At 45.0% G+C, this 16,239-nt stretch overlaps 1 protein-coding gene across 4 annotated transcripts in view; it reads left to right on the forward strand.

Moving 5' to 3' along the window:
* Positions 1-16,239, forward strand: part of Pknox2 (PBX/knotted 1 homeobox 2) — a 275,213-nt gene that overhangs the window by 226,646 nt on the left and 32,328 nt on the right. For all 4 annotated transcript variants that reach the window (XM_075966367.1, XM_075966370.1, XM_075966368.1 and 1 more), the window contains one exon: positions 11,401-11,589. In XM_075966367.1, the coding sequence (XP_075822482.1) occupies positions 11,401-11,589 (189 nt within the window). The remainder of the gene's footprint in view (positions 1-11,400; positions 11,590-16,239) is intronic.

The raw sequence follows: 16,239 nt of genomic DNA on the forward strand, positions 1-16,239 counted from the left end.
ATGGCTCATAGACTTGGCCTTTAAAAATGCTTTACATCTGAAAATTAATATCACTGTGGTAGTGTTTCAGATCCTCAGCCTTTCTGTATCCTGGCTGTCGAAGACACGGTATGGTCTGGATCCTGAAACTTTCAGTGTAGGATAGGGTGAAATCCAGCAGTGCCCTTTGACGCTGGTTCCTAGCCCCGTGTCAAAAGGAGGAGACGCAGAGGCCAAGCACAGGAGCCATCATTAGGACAAGAATCGTGTCTCCAGCACAGCCGAGATGCACATAATTAGAAATTAGAAAAAGGTCAGATTCCGTTATTACCAGCTCAATCAGCTGCCGAGTGCCACAGCCAGTTAATCTGGCATCTGTATTTTTTACAACCCCGCACACGTAGCCCAACGGACTGTAACTCTTTCTCCGGACAGATATACTGCGCAGCCGAGCAGGGACATAAAATGAGGGACCCCAAGCAAATGAGCTGAGATAATTGAGAGATTTATTTTTTATATATGTGTGTGTGAGGGCAGCTTTCCTTTGCCCTTGAATATTGACTTTCATAGATAGGCTTGTCAGGAGGGCACTCGGATCCCCCAAATCTTTGCCCTACAGAAGGTTCTCTCCCAACACCCTCCTCCAGCCTCTCCCTGACCCTTCCCTGCTTTCTCCACCTCTTGGACAGACCCTAACTGTTCTTCCTTCCCTTCCCGGAGCTGTTCGCCTGTCTCACCCTCCCCTGCTCCTCACAGTCGCCCAGAGCCGCTTTTCCAGACAAATCTCCATGGAAACAGCTGAGTCAGCTCTCCTAGAGCTGCCCCAAATATCTGAGAGGATCCCAGACACAGAGGGAGGGAATCCTGTAAGGCCGCCGCTCCACAGCGCCTCTACTGGGAGAAAAACGTAATTACAAAAAAACTGGGGTTTAGAAAGGCAACCTCAGAAAGGAGTTCACTCCCACGTTTTTTTCTACAAAGCGATCCTCACGTCCACGAAGGAGAGCCCTGGCCTTAGAGTACTGAGTCTGTACTCCTCCCACTGGCACTCCGCCCCTCCCTGGTGACAGTAAAGCCCTTGCTCGCAAATAAGAGAATGACACCAATAATATCTCTCCCTGGAGCCCCCACTAGGACCTTCCCTTCGTCCATTTCGGTGCCATGGGGGCCGGCTTTCCACTCCCAGGTGGTTAATCCGGAATCCCCGTGAGTCCTCTGGGATTGACTACAATTCCTACACCGGGTTTCTTTCTTACCTGGCCTCCAGATCCGACCCACTCCTTGGGCCCAGCAGCCTCTGACTGGCACTTGGTAAAGTTTGTAAAATTTGCAAGTTCCCCAAACCCCTTTGAAAGGTAAAAGCTTTTTGTTTTATAAAACCTGATTTACGGGCCCCCGGTGCAAGGCCAAGGTTTTATATATTATGCAAGATTTCAAACTAAGGCTGTAAAACGTACGGTTTCAGTTTCATGCATGGAATTTTTTTATGTGTAAATTTTTTAACATTTATGGGGCACGTTTTAATGAGGCTCTGGTGTGGCTCCAGGGACAGATTATGGCTGCCTGACCGCAAAGCCAGTTCCAAAATGGGGCCTCCCAGGCCCCTGGGCCCACTCTGAAGAGGCAGGCCTGGAGGCCGGAATCTAGGAGTGAGGAGACTCGTGAAGGGGCCAGCCCAGAGCTGTGGGCCCACAGAGACCTCATCCAAACCTGATCTGAAAGTCACTCACCTCAGCCTTCAGTCCAGGCTCTCTGCCTAGAAGGGACCTGCAAACCTCACAACCACCAGGGAAAGGAAAGGAAATAGAATATCAACCATGATAATAATTAACATCTATATAGAGCACTTACAGGTACCAGGTGCTATCCTAAATTATTTGCATCTATTATCTTATATAATCTCCATTCCAAACCCACAAAGCTTAATATTAATATTAACAATATTATGCCCATTTGCTGGAGGCAGTTGGTTCAATCCTCAGAACACTCTTTTCTCTCTTTCTCCCCCCCTCGTGTGTGTGTGTGTGTGTGTGTGTGTGTGTGTGTGTGAGAGAGAGAGAGAGAGAGAGAGAGAGAGAGAGAGAGAGAGAGAGAGAGTCTTTCTCACTGGTACGGCATGGAGCTCACTTATTCTCCCTCACTGGATATCCAAGAAGTCCCAGGGAGACGCCTGTCTCTGGCCTCCCAGCACTGGGAATACGTGTGTATGTGTGCACAGGCCACCACGTCTGTCATTTCTATGTGAGTGCTGGGACTAGAACTCAAGTCCTGACACTTGTACAGTGAGAACTTTACCAAAGGAGCCGTCTCCCCAGTCTCATCGTCCTCTTTTTAAGAAGTGAAATAACACACAGGATCATGCAACTCTGGGCAAAATAGAAAAGAGAACTGAGCCATGAAACGCAGCTCCACTCTCAGGTTACACACACACACACACGCACACACACACACGCACACACACATACGCACACACACACATACGCACACACACATGCACACACACACATGCACACACACACATGCACACACACACACATACACACACACACACATACACACACACACACACACACACACACACACACGGGGAGAGAGAGAGGGATGGAGTGCTAATGTCTCCTGACATTTCTAGAAGAGCCAGGTCTTCCTTTAGTTGTTTTTTGTTTGTGTTTGTTTGTTTTGTTGTTATTTTCCCAGTCACATCTCATTCTGTTGTCAGGAAAACATAGTCACTCTCTGTTTTGTGGAGTTGGAGGTTAAATGCAAGACCTTGTGTGTGCTCGGCAAGCACTCTGCCACCAAGTTCCACCCCGAGATCAGCGAATCGCTATTAACTTATTTTATAGCAGAGGAAACTACAGTGCAGAGATTAAGAATTGTTCAAGGCCTCCATGGAGAAGACAGAAACCTCTGAGTCCCCAAAACCACCTCCTTGATGTCTCCACACGAGCCTGGCAGAGAGCAGCTATTATCCCCATTCAGTGGAGAGAGAAACCCACGAACGAGTGTCCTGTAGCCACGAAGTTACATAGTTGAGCTTGAAGAAAGTTCCTCTAACTTGAGAAGCCCAGGCTGTGCCCTCCAGCCCCCCACTGCTTCTCTAAATTCTGATGCCATGCAGGTGAAGATGCCAGTCATGACTCAAATGTGATTTAACTTGCCATGCATGACAGCTTACACAAAATATCCACTTGTCTGAGAGTCCTCCAGCCCTGGCGTTCACCTTTTTTCCGTGTTCCCCTTTTCACCCTAGTGACCCTGCACTCCCAAATGGCCAAGCCAAAGTGTCCCAGTCGGGAAAAATCCTTCATTTGAGTTTAGCTCTGTCTGCTCCAGTGACCCATGGGAAATGTCAGCTCACAATTTAGGAATGCAGGCTTATAAACGTCTTCTTCCCTACACGTGAGCACCCACCTTCCCAATTTGCAGAAGGAGAAAGTGGAAGGAGTTTGCCCCCAAGGCAAGGAAGGGAGCAGGCTATCTCATCTCCGAGCCTCTGTTCCCTTGTCTCTAGCAGAGTGACAGAGAATCTTGCCTGCATCCCTGGGGTGAAGAGACTCAAAATAAGATAATGGAGAGAGAAGCCTTTTGCAAATTGTAAACTGTTGTGTATACAAATGTTTTGAGAGACAAGGAGTTACTATCATAAAATGAAGAGGCCAAGACCTACAAGAGAGGCAGCCATTTAGAAAAGAACTTGAAGCTACGTGTGGTGGTTGAGGGGCATCAGGACAAAGACTAGACATTATTAAACACCTATGATACATACCAGTAACATTTGCAAACATAATCTTATTCAAAGTTCACAACAATGTTCAAGTGTAGATATTTTTATTAACCTAAGTTGCATAAAGCTTAAGTCACTTCTCCAAAATGCCCAGGTAACAAATAATAAATTCAGGACATCACAGTATGTGACTTTATAGAAAAGAGGTTGTCCTGTCTTGGGTACTTTCCTGGGCCTGTGGGACGCATGAAAATACCAGAATACTACAGAAGAGAATAGCATCTTGATTTGCTATTTTGAAGGGGTCATCTTCAAAGGAGGCAGAATTCTTATTTTGGAACAGAAAGAGGAGATAGAAGCTGACAGAATAAAACCTGAGAAACTGGAATGAAGGACACATCCATCACACATAATGGTAGTATTAAATTAAGTGGCATTCCAGCTGGAGAGATGACTCAGCAGTTAAGGGCGCTCACTGCTCTTCTAGAGGGCTGGAGTTCAGCTCTAGCACCTCCACTATGCAGCTCACAGCCATCTGTAGTTCCATCTGCTGGGGATCCAGCATCCTCTTTTGGTCTCTGGAGGCACCTGCACTCACTTGTCCAAATGCTTACACTGGCACACACGTACACAAATAGTCAAAAATAAGCAAAGTCTTTTTTTTTTTTTTTGGTTTTTCGAGACAGGGTTTCTCCGTGGTTTTGGAGCCTGTCCTGGAACTAGCTCTTGTAGACCAGGCTGGTCTCGAACTCACAAAGATCCGCCTGCCTCTGCCTTCCGAGTGCTGGGATTAAAGGCGTGCGCCACCACCGCCCGGCTCAAAGTCTTTTTAAAAAATAAATTAAAGGGCATTGTTAATGTGCTGAAGGATTTGGAGTAGTAATAAGCCAGGCGGTGGTGGGGCACACGTTTAATCTCTATGAGTTCAAGGCCAGTCTGGTCTATGAAGCAAGTTCCAAGAGAGCCAGAACTGTTACACAGAAAAAGCCTGTCTCGAAACTCCCCACCACCCTCAAAAAAATAGTTTAATGAATCAGCCTTTTATTCTTATTTAGAGGCAAAACAGCAAAAGCTAGAGGTATAGGATGACGAATACTTTATTCACTGCAAATATAGAGGGACCCCAGGGATTATTCCTCCACTAGTCCAATATAGGGTAGCCGTAGGAAAGCTAACGGACTATGAGAAATTATTCAAAGAAGGTTTTTTGTTTTGTTTTTTTGTTTGACATGTATTTGGGCCCTTGGGAAGTAGAGGCATGAGGACCAGAAGTTCAAGACCATCCTTCGCTATATAGAGAGTTCCAGATCACTTTAGGCTACATGAGAAAACAAAAGGGGAAAAAAATGTAGCTGGTTATTTGTGATTTACCACATATGTTCACATTGTATCTGCTAGCCCTGAATAAATCTTCTGAATTAGGGATGTCCCTTACCTGTATTTTACAAATGAGGAGACTAAGGCTCAGTGTAAACCTTGACCCTGTCCACTGGCACTAAAAGAACAAGCAGAGAGCCTGGACTCACACGCAGTTTGCACGGCTCTGGACGCCACAGGCCTTCTGCCTTACGTGCAGTCCCCGCCCTCATGCACCGTACCGCACATCTATTTCTCTAATATTGAAGAGGTCCTACATATTCATTGCCTCAGAGAACCATTATGATTTACTCTGCCTTCTTAAATCTTTAAACCAATTCTATTAGCCCACAAAAGACTAATCCTTCATCTGTGCTTTATCAGACCCCAGGATATGACTGCTTTTGGCCCCTGCACACCAGAACTAGTTAAAACACACTGTGCATGTACTACATTTGAGTTAAGCATTCGGGGCATATAGATACATTTTTGCTTTTTACTCTGTTTAACTTATCTGTAGTTTTCCATTTTTTGTATAATAAATACATATTGGTTATGTACTTAAATGTTTTGGGGAATGATGCTTATATACATTTATACAAGCATGTACATGTGTGTAAAGGCTATATTAAAATAAAATGTTGATTTTTAAATGCAGAATATGGCTGGCCACAGCTGTGATAGATCATTTGCTTAGCATGTGAGAGGCCCTGGTTGTAAACCCTGCACTCCCTCCTCCAAAAATTAAGCAGAATAGGATAGCTAATGAGAAGTGAAAAAAATAGATGAAAAGGAAAGAGAAAAGGAAGGAAGGATGGGAAGAGAGAGGGAAGAAAGTAAAGAGAAAAAAGGATAATATTAGAATTGGGTTTGTCTCAACATAGTTGAGCAATTTATTCAAGTCAGATGACTTGCTAAGTGCAGTGATAAAATTAAATGAAGAAGGTTATGTTGTTGGAGGCACTTGATGTCCTTGGTTCTACATAAGGCTGAGCAAGCCCTTTACAGTAAGACAGGAAAGATTTGAGTTCTGTGTAAGGAAGAACTTTGTAATCAGCACATTGAAAGAATATAGAGACCATCCAAAACAATAAGGTCGGCTCCCAGTGGTAGGGATGGCATAGAAGAGAGGCTGCAACCACAGGTCCTGGTGTGTTTGCACAATCCCCTCACCTTGCAGGCCCCCACTTACCCCCGAACCACATACCCTTTATACTACCATCATTTTTAACATACCTGACTCCTGAGAGACCATAGAAGCAATTTGATCTCAGGGGCAAGGCCATAAGGCTTCTTATTGCCTACCAATTGTGTGCCACTGGGACAAAAACCTGTCTGTGGACTTCATTTTCTTCAACTCTAAAGTGTGGGTGGGCAATAAGAGTACTTGCCTGCAGAGGAGGTTGCTAGAATAAATAAGACAGAGCATAGAATGGACTTAGACCAGTGGCAGACATACAGTAAGACAGGTTTCAGTGTTGCCAGTCCGTCCTCAGTATCTCTTGTGCACCGCGCACTGGGCTGGTTATCCTAATAGGCACAAGGTGAGACCTTCCAGGCTGAAGCCAAGCAGAAAAGGCAGATGTGAACACGTCTTTCTCAAGTTCCCTTCGGTCCAAACTACTTATCCGAGCATCATCACTCCCCCCTTTAACTTGGTGTGCTCCTTGTGCGTCAATCTCCGCCTCATGGAGTTGGCATCTGTAGGATGCGACCTTGTAAAAGAGCCCTGTGTCAAGCTTCAATCTGTTGACCCTTCGTTTCAATTTGGTAGAAACCTGAATTAGTTGAGCTCAGAGCTCAGTCCTTGCTCATCATAGTCAAAGTTCTCTGGAAGACAGTTTCTTCTTTGTGTTTCTAAACCTGACCTGGCAATCAAGCTCAAGCTTGTGGCAAGTGCTGCTTTACCAACTATTGACCAACCTCAGCCCCCTTGTTTCATGTTTGTATTGTCTGAGCTGGTTCCCAGCCATTGTAACGCTACCAAAAACTAGGAGGTTGGCATTAGAATCACCCACACATTATCCATGTCATCATAAGCAGATAAGGAAAGGCAGTAATCCCATCTACATTTTTTTTATATAATCATAAATTTGCAGGCAATTTTAAGCATTAGTATGAGAGGTCCTGATTCCCTTTTTGCTTAATCAGAGCACAGCCACCAACCATATTCAGATTTTTGTCAATTTTACACACACTCTCTTGTATGTGCATACATGTCTGCCAGGTTCTATGTGAATTTGTCATGTCTAGATTCATGTAAGCATATTATAGTCAAGGTACAGAATGGTTCTTCACTCTATCCCACCAATGACTAGCCTGTTTTGTCTTCCAGTTTTGTCATTTCAAGGATATCCTGCAAATGTCACTGTGCTATTAGCATATATCCCTTTAAGACTGGTTTTTCTCTCATAGCATAATTCCCCATGATACATCCAAGTTGTTGAGTGTATTAATAGTTAATTCCTTTTTATTGCCAAGTTATAGTCTGTGACATGGATGTACCATCCCATCCATTCATCTGTAATCTGTGACATGGATGTACCATGTCATCCATTCATCTGTAGTCTGTGACATGGATGTACCATCCCATCCATTCATCTGTAGTCTGTGACATGGGTGTACCATCCCATCCATTCATCTGTAGTCTGTGACATGGATGTACCATGTCATCCATTCATCTGTAGTCTGTGACATGGATGTACCATCCCATCCATTCATCTGTAGTCTGTGACATGGATGTACCATCCCATCCATTCATCTGTAGTCTGTGACATGGATGTACCATGTCATCCATTCATCTGTAGTCTGTGACATGGATGTACCATCCCATCCATTCATCTGTAGTCTGTGACATGGATGTACCATGTCATCCATTCATCTGTAGTCTGTGACATGGATGTACCATGTCATCCATTCATCTGTAGTCTGTGACATGGATGTACCATGTCATCCATTCATCTGTAGTCTGTGACATGGATGTACCATGTCATCCATTCATCTGTAGTCTGTGACATGGATGTACCATGTCATCCATTCATCTGTTTCTAGTTTGAGGCCATTTGATATATTGATATAAAGCTGTCCATTGTGTGTGTGTGTGTGTGAGAGAGAGAGAGAGAGAGACAGAGACAGAGAGAGAGAGACAGAGAGAGAGAGAGAGAGACAGAGAGAGAGAGAGAGAGAGAGAGAGAGAGAGAGAGAGAGAGAGAGAGAGAGAATGTACATTTTTATTTCTTTGGAGTAAATGCCCCCAAGCTGTTGGATCATATAATAAGTACACGCTTAGTTTGGATATTTTGTTTTGCTTTGTTTTGTTTGTTCATTTTTGTTTTTGAGACAAGTTCTCACTATGTAGCCCTAGATAATCTAAAATTCACTAGATAACCCATGCTGGCCTTGAACTGCCTGCCTCTGCCTCTCAACTGGGATTAAAGACACTCATAACATGCAGAAAACATGCTTCATTTTGTGAGGAATTGTCCCACTGTGTGCAGTCACTGTTTGCAGTGACTACGTGGCCTCACATTCCCACCATCAATGCACAAGAGAGCCACAGTCCAGTTCTTCGCATACCACCAGTTTCTAACTGTAACTATGCATATGTGTGCAGAAATACTTCGCTAAGGTTGCAATTGCCATTTCCCTAATGGCTAATGACATTGAACATCTTTCCGTGTGCTTATTTGCCATCTGTATATCCTCTTCAGCAGAACATCTGATCATGCCTTTTGCCCTTGTTCTAATTGGGTTGCTTGTTATTTTGCCATTTAGTTTTAAGAGTTCTTTACATATTCGAGGTGCAAGCCCTTTGTCGGATATGCGCTCTGTAGATATTCTCTCCCAGTCCATAGTCTTTTCCTCTTCTTCACAAGGTTTTGTTGTGGTTGATAATGATTTTTTTTTGTTTTGTTTTTGTTTGTTTTTAGACAGGGTTTCTCTATGTAGCCCTGGCTATTACAGAACTCCCTATGTAAGTCAGGCTGGTCTTGAACTCATAGAGATCTTCCTGCCTTTGTCTCCAAAGTCCTAGGATTAAAGGTTTATACTACCATGCCTGGCAAGTTCTTTCTAAGAACAAACATTTTTAATTTTAGCAAGCACGTAATCTTCCATTTCTAGATGATGGTTTTGGTATCAAGTCTAAAACTTCTTTGCCAAACCCTACATACTAAGACTTTCTATTTTCTTTCTTTTTTGTTTTGTTTTTCAAGACAGGGTTTCTCTGTGTAGCCCTGGCTGTCCTGGAACTTGTTCTATAGAATATATTGGCCTTGAACTCAGTGATCTACTTGCCTTTGTCTCTGAGTGGTGAGATTAAAGGTATGGGCCACAGCACCTGACTCCATTTTCTTTTTTCTAAAAATGTTTGGTTTTTGTGTTTTTTGGGAGTGGAAGATCTTATTTAGGTCCATGCTCCATTTGAATTAATCTCTGTATTAGATGTGGAGTTTAAATTAAGGTTCAGGTTTTTTTTTTTAATCTGCTCGTTTATGGATGTCTGGTTATCCTAACACCATTTGAACAAGCCTCTGTTGGGAAGCAATTCGAGTTTATTTGTCAAGATCCATAGCAATGTATGTAGATTTTTCTCCTGTCACTCTTAGGAATTCACACTGAGGAAATAATGCAGAAATGGAAGACAAAGCTATGTGCTTAGAAAATAATCTCTGTTGTGTGTGTGTGTGTGTGTGTGTGTGTGTGTGTGTGTGTAGATCAAACCAAAGGCCTAAATGAATGCTTAGGCAAGTGAGTGTTCTATTGTTCTATAATTGAGTTAGAGCTACTTTGTCCTTTAGCCTCATTGTGGAACTTTTTTCTAAATAAAACTGAAAATTTGAATGTACTATAAGTACCCAGCAACAGAGACCTAGTTAAATAAAGCACACATATGGACTCATATGTGACAATTGAAAATAATTCTCATCCATTCAATATTTATTTTATGTAAATAAGATAACGCTGTGAGCCAATTAGATGTCATCCCTGCCTTCTCTCCACTCACAGTCCAAAAGAGAGATAGAGAAAACAATTCTGGAACTTAGAAAAGCATATTTGATGAGCTAAGGGAACACCAGAAAGCAAAATTGTATGCGTTAAGTTTATTGGAGATTGGTTAATATATATACATGTCGGCCAGCAAGCTGACCCACCTGCTGTCAAACCTGACAACCTCAAGCTCGATCTTGGGGACACACATAATGGAAGAAGAGACCAGACTCCCACCGTTGTCTTCTGACCTCCACATGAGCACCATAGCAGATATGCACACATATAAATAAAGTTTAAAATAAATGAGGGGAAAAACAGAAACTTTTCTTTTAGGGTAATTGGATAAAGACAATTACCCTAAAATAAAATAAAGACTTTTTTTTTTGGTCCTGTGTTTTCCATACCTTCCATGTATTTTCCTCTTATGACGATTAGAGCAACAAGCTGAGTTTGGTGGTACGTGCCTGTAATCCTCGTGTTTGGGAGGTAGATGCAGGAGGATTATGAGTTCAAGGTCATCCTTAGCTATATAATGAGTTAGAGACTAGCCTGGGCTACATGAAGCCCTGTCTAAAAAATTGATGAAATAAAATAAATGAAACAAACCCTAACAGAAACAATAATGACAACAAAGAAAAAAAAAACTTCAAATGCAAGGTAGCTTCTAGCCATAATAGGATCAGGGATGACCATTTGAAGAGGCCCTTGTGCAGTAACCTAAAGGGTACAGAAAGCAGACAGTTGGTCCCCAGCACCCAGCTAAGTCATGCTGAATTATCCAGTCCATCAGCAGATATCATCAGAGTAAGACAGCCCATATCACACGAAGCTCATGGAATATAAACTTAAGAATAGACAATGTCTGACCTCTGGGGCATTTCCAAAAAACTCTGACCACTGTCTTTCTTGGTTTTGCTTTAATACTTCAAGCTGTATAAAGCTGCCATGGTCCTCTCCCGTGCTATCTCAGCATGTGGAGTTGTTGGAGAGGGTGTAACATTCCCATTTAGTAGACACTAAGGGGGGGGGCATAGAGAGTTTCAGCAGGTTGTCCAAGGTTACATAGACAACCTACGGCAAACCTGGGGCTTGAACCTGGACTTCTATTGCTAAGGTCAATGCTGTTCTCAGAAGACCACAACTGCCCTAGAACAGCTGTGATAGCAGTGGGCTAAAAGCGAGTAATAGTCAACAACAGCTCCTCTGGCGAGTTTAAACCATATGGGTGGGAAACGGGAGCCCCAGCAACGACGGGCACCAATCCTCTGCCAAGGTTGGGGCCAGGGGCTTGAGGGACAGGGATGTGATGCAGACACCTGGCTTACAGCTCCTCCTCCTCTCCCCAGATGGTGAAGGCAATCCAGGTCCTGAGGATCCACCTGCTAGAGTTGGAGAAAGTCAATGAACTCTGCAAAGACTTTTGCAACCGTTATATCACCTGCCTCAAAACCAAGATGCACAGCGATAACCTGCTCAGGAATGACCTCGGGGGCCCCTACTCCCCCAACCAGCCCTCCATAAACCTTCACTCACAGGTAACACACAGGGATGGGCCTTAGCTCCTCGGCCAGGCATGCAGAAAGGTCTGAAGGACTCCAGCGACCTGGGCAAAGCAATTGGAATCATCAGACCCTTTTACAAGGAGGCCCTCTTTCTCCCTCCATCTGACAGCACTGGCCCTTATTTTGTACTTGATTGTGACAGGGTCTTAGAATGTAGCCTAGGCTGATCTCAAACTCTTGATCCTGCTACCTTAGCCACCATACCTAACCAGAATAGGTTTTGTGCTTTTTTTTAATTTTGTTTTTTTTAACATAGACTCCTACCTGCCAGGGTCTGAGTATGTCCTAAATGACCATATCAAAAAAAAAAAAAAAAAAAAACCAGTATCCAAAGAAATTCCTGACTCCCTACATCAGGATTTACCAAGAAGTGGGTGGGTCCCAGTCCGTAAAGGAGAAATGATAGTTGCCTAACTGACACCTGGGGATGGTAGGTAGACTTCCTGGCAAACATTCTCCTCTGGAGGGCATGAAGTGCCTCTTGGCACTCCTGGAAAAAGGTATCAGGGAAGCTGATCCTCCCCCCAAATTCTGCGCACCTAGTAGATAAGAAATTCCGCAGGACTGCTTCTCCTCGCTCATCCTCTGTTTACTCTCCCTGGTACCTCTGTCCCACTAAGGTGCGAGGCCACTGTAAAAGACACCTTAGCCAATCCCCTTCTAAGATTCCCTCTGCTACCTTCATCTGAGGAGATGGTGCCTGTTCTACACTATAGGGAAGAGTGAACACTTCTCTCTAGGACAGCTACCCAACTCTTCCTGTATACTCTTGCTGGCATCTACCTAGATGTAGGCTCACAAGGTCGTTTCCCTCTCACCGAGTTCCTGAAGTCCAGAAAGCACACGCACAGACACAGGTGCCCCCGGGAGGCTCACGGTGGCCCTCCTCCTCAGACAGGGACTGGGATGCAGGTTAACGTTCTAAGGGTGAGTAATGGAAGCTACTGTGGAAGCCACCTAAGAAGCTGTGCCATTTTCATTTTAGGTATTAGGACTCGGGTTTACAGGGGCGAGGGGAGGGACACACTTTGTACATTGTGACCCCCCCACACCTCCACAAGTACACCCAGTACTGCATCGTGTTTACCCCACTGCGATCTCTCTGGGACTTGATACTAAAAACGACAAAGGACATGGGGCAAGAAGTTTATTTCCTCCTTGTATTGCTTAAAATCACCAAATCACTTTATTACAGATCTAAAAACAGCAGCCTTGGCTTCTGCTTGCTAATATTCTCTTGAAATAGACTCATTCCTTCAGAGTCTTATTGTACTTTCCCTTATGATCGAAATTAGCAAGAAACTTGCATAAAAGAGGACAATAATTGCTCAACGAGCATCTCGTTTGTAATTTATTAGTTTCTATTATTGTGGGTTACCATGGCGACGCTGCGCAGCCCCGGTGACGGGAGAGATGTAAGATAGGAGCTGAGGAGGCTGCGAGGCCTCACCAAATGGAGATGCACATTTTTATCAGTAATTTTCATGAAAATAATAAGTGAGGAGTTAATGAGATGGAAAGCCATCCTGTGGCTATTGTGAATTTTTTTTAAGTGTTGATCTAATTAGAATGCATCGGTCAGGAAAAGTAATGAGGATTTAGTGCCTCGCAGAGATGTGAGGATCATATCAGAAAATTAGCACAAGTCTTTGGAAATAATCAGGTCCTTGGAGAGGCCCTGGATTTTCCCTCCTGGGTCCTCCGACTCTACCTTGAGCACTGGAGTTGGGGGTGTACCAAGGTAGCGGGATGGAGAGGCCAGGAAAGAGGGGCTGGAGGCTCAGCAGCCACAGTGGCCCCTCAGGGTTGGAGGTCTGTCTGAGGTTGACAAGCTAGCCTGGAGGAAGCAGGCATTTACAGCGAAGTGGAGTTTGTCAGGAAGGAACATGGATTTTGGATGATCCAGGTGTTCGAACCACTAACTGCAAAAGCCAGATCTCTGGGGCGTGCCCAGGTTCGGTGTCTCTGAGCTTGAGTGAGGCTAGCCATCGGATAGCCTTTCCAGAAAGGCCTCTGATCCCAGAGAAAGAAAAACTCAGGCAGTTGAGTAAAACAAAGACACCCAAAGACAGAGGGGGAAAGATACATAGCTATCCCTAGTTGGTGTAACTCAAATGAGTCCCCTCATTTCCTCTGATTGCCACCGCCTCCTTCCCCCCGTCTTCCTTGGCCATCACTCCATCCTGCTCCACACCTATGCTCCGCTTACATTGCTGCTGCTGGATTTCTCGTCCCGAAGCCTGTGTGTTCTACAGAGCCCGATTGCCACCAGGGTTTTCCCATCTGCCTGTCCGACATTCAAGACCTCATAGGTCCAGCCTCCGTTTTCATGCCTGAGCCACATTGCTCTAGGTACCACAACCATTTTTCCATGCCTACCTGATGAGGGGACATCTTCCATCCTAAATCCCTATTCTTTACAAGGCTGAACCAGCCTTTTCCCAGAGGCTGTGACGAGGTTGCTCTCCTATGGAGATCTCACCCATTCCCTTCTATGACAGCCCTTTCCTTCTCGCACCTGAGAGCCTGTCATTAATCCTGCAAATGCCACATGTGATGTTAGATGAGAAGCTGCATCTCTCACTTCCTCTCCTAGAAAGCACATGTCGTTCGCCTTGACACAGCATTTTATATATCTGAAATCACCAGATCACTTTATTACAGATCTAAAAACAGCTACCCGTGCTTTCTGCTTGCTAATATCCTCTTGAAATAGATTTGTTCCCTCAATATTGTTGCCTTAGGATGCCAGCTGTGGTCATGATGTCTTCTGTGTGTTCAGGGGCCAATAGGCATTGGTTGAAAGAAGTAATGTAGTAGGGTGCGCAAAGGGAGAAGGAAGAGGGGGAAAAAACTAAGAAAAGGGGAAGGAAGGGCAAACAGAGGTTAGCATCATTCAGGAGGGAGGCAGGGAGAGGCCAAAGTTTTCAGGAAGGAGAAGTGAAGGAAATGAGACAGAGAGATACTGACAGAGGCAAAGGCAGGAAACATGAGGCCAAGGCCGAAAGACAACAGGAAGAGGAATGGTGGCCATAACAAGATGAAGATCATGAACAGAAAAAATAAATGAATTGCTGGGAAGCAGGAATTTGGAAGAGGGCCGGGCGGTGGTGGCACACGCCTTTAATCCCAGCACTTGGGGAGGCAGAGGCAGTGAGTTCAAGGCCAGGCTGGTCTACAAAAGCTAGTTCCAGGACAGGCTTCAAAGCTACAGAGAAACCCTGTCTTGAAAAACCAAAAAAGAAAAAAAAAAGCACTTGGGAAAGGGAAGAAGAGGTAGGAAGCGAGCATAACCCTGAGGTGCTGGGCTTAAACAACCTACTAAGGAGCCTCCTCTTAGCTTAGGGACTCCCCAGCAGGCTATGGAGGATGCTGATGGCCCATCTCTCCCTCATAAGGGTGGGCTTCTCTCTGACACGCAACAAGCTCTGCTTTTCCAAAGTTGTCAGGGGGCTAAAGGCGGTGTGCTCCAGTCCTGTCTGCCAAGGCTTGGGACTGCTGCCACATGCTGAGCTTCCTGAGGATGTGACCTGTGACTTTTCAGGCCAGGCAAAGGTAAAGGGAGATGGTCCAGCTTGGAGGAATTAGATGAACTTGAGCTTGCACAGTCTGGGCACAAGGGGTGAAGGTGAATAGGGTTTGCTGTGCGTCGTCCTCCAATCAGGCTCTGTCACTGTCTCCCAGGATGGGTGGGGTCTTGCAAGAGCTCATTTAAGAAAGAGACCTGTGTCTTCCTGAGGAAGAGGACCAGAGTCGATGTAAGAGGCAGATCTTAGGAACCAGCATGGGAGAAGAAACCGAGAGGTTGGGAAGAGTGTGTGTGTGTGTGTGTGTGTGTGTCTGTCTGTCTGTCTGTCTGTCTGTCTGTCTGTCTGTCTGTGTCTGTGGTGTGTGTGTGAATATGCTCCTTCGTCATGCTCCAGCCTTAATCCCCTCCAGCCTGAAATAGCTGCCCCAAGTGCCAGCCTGACCTGAGGAGGGGTGTTGCCCCTCCGGAACACGATCCTCCAGCTCAACATCCCAGCTGCCTGCCAGCTTTGTCGCAAACTGCTGGCTCATGGTTTTCCCTGAGAGCTGATCACAATGCCTTGTGTGGCAAAGTTGGAGACATTTTTGTGTTCCAATTGACAGTCCCATTCCCAGATGGCACGTTGTGCCTTTCACTCACCCTGTGGGGTCTGGCCTCTTCCCAGCTTGGTCTTTCTTTTCTGTTTGTCCCTTTTCTCCGAGTGAGTGAGACAAAGGTGGGGATGGGGGAATACTGATTCCACCACACAGAGGTGGGAAACAGTTTCAAGGGTTTCAACTAGCTCGGTACACTTAGCTGTTTCCCCCTCCCCAGAAAGCTATACTGTCCTGCTCCAAAGTAACATCCCAGGCATCCTGCAGGGGCAGCATCCCCACTAACACACTGTAGACTCGGCTCTGCTGGGTTCTCCTGTCCTTAGAGAATACTAACTAAACCATCCTACCAGAGAGAACCAACTCTCGCCTCACTAAGGGCTAATTTAATCTGAAGGTCATCCTTCTCTGTCTTTGGAGAAGTAGAGTCAGCTCTAGTATAGGCACACCTGGCATGGTTCTCATGCAGTTTCCAGTCATTTGGGGATGCTTACTGTGTGC

The sequence above is a fragment of the Microtus pennsylvanicus genome, chromosome 3 (assembly GCF_037038515.1).
Source record: "Microtus pennsylvanicus isolate mMicPen1 chromosome 3, mMicPen1.hap1, whole genome shotgun sequence".
Taxonomy (NCBI): Eukaryota; Metazoa; Chordata; class Mammalia; order Rodentia; family Cricetidae; genus Microtus; species Microtus pennsylvanicus.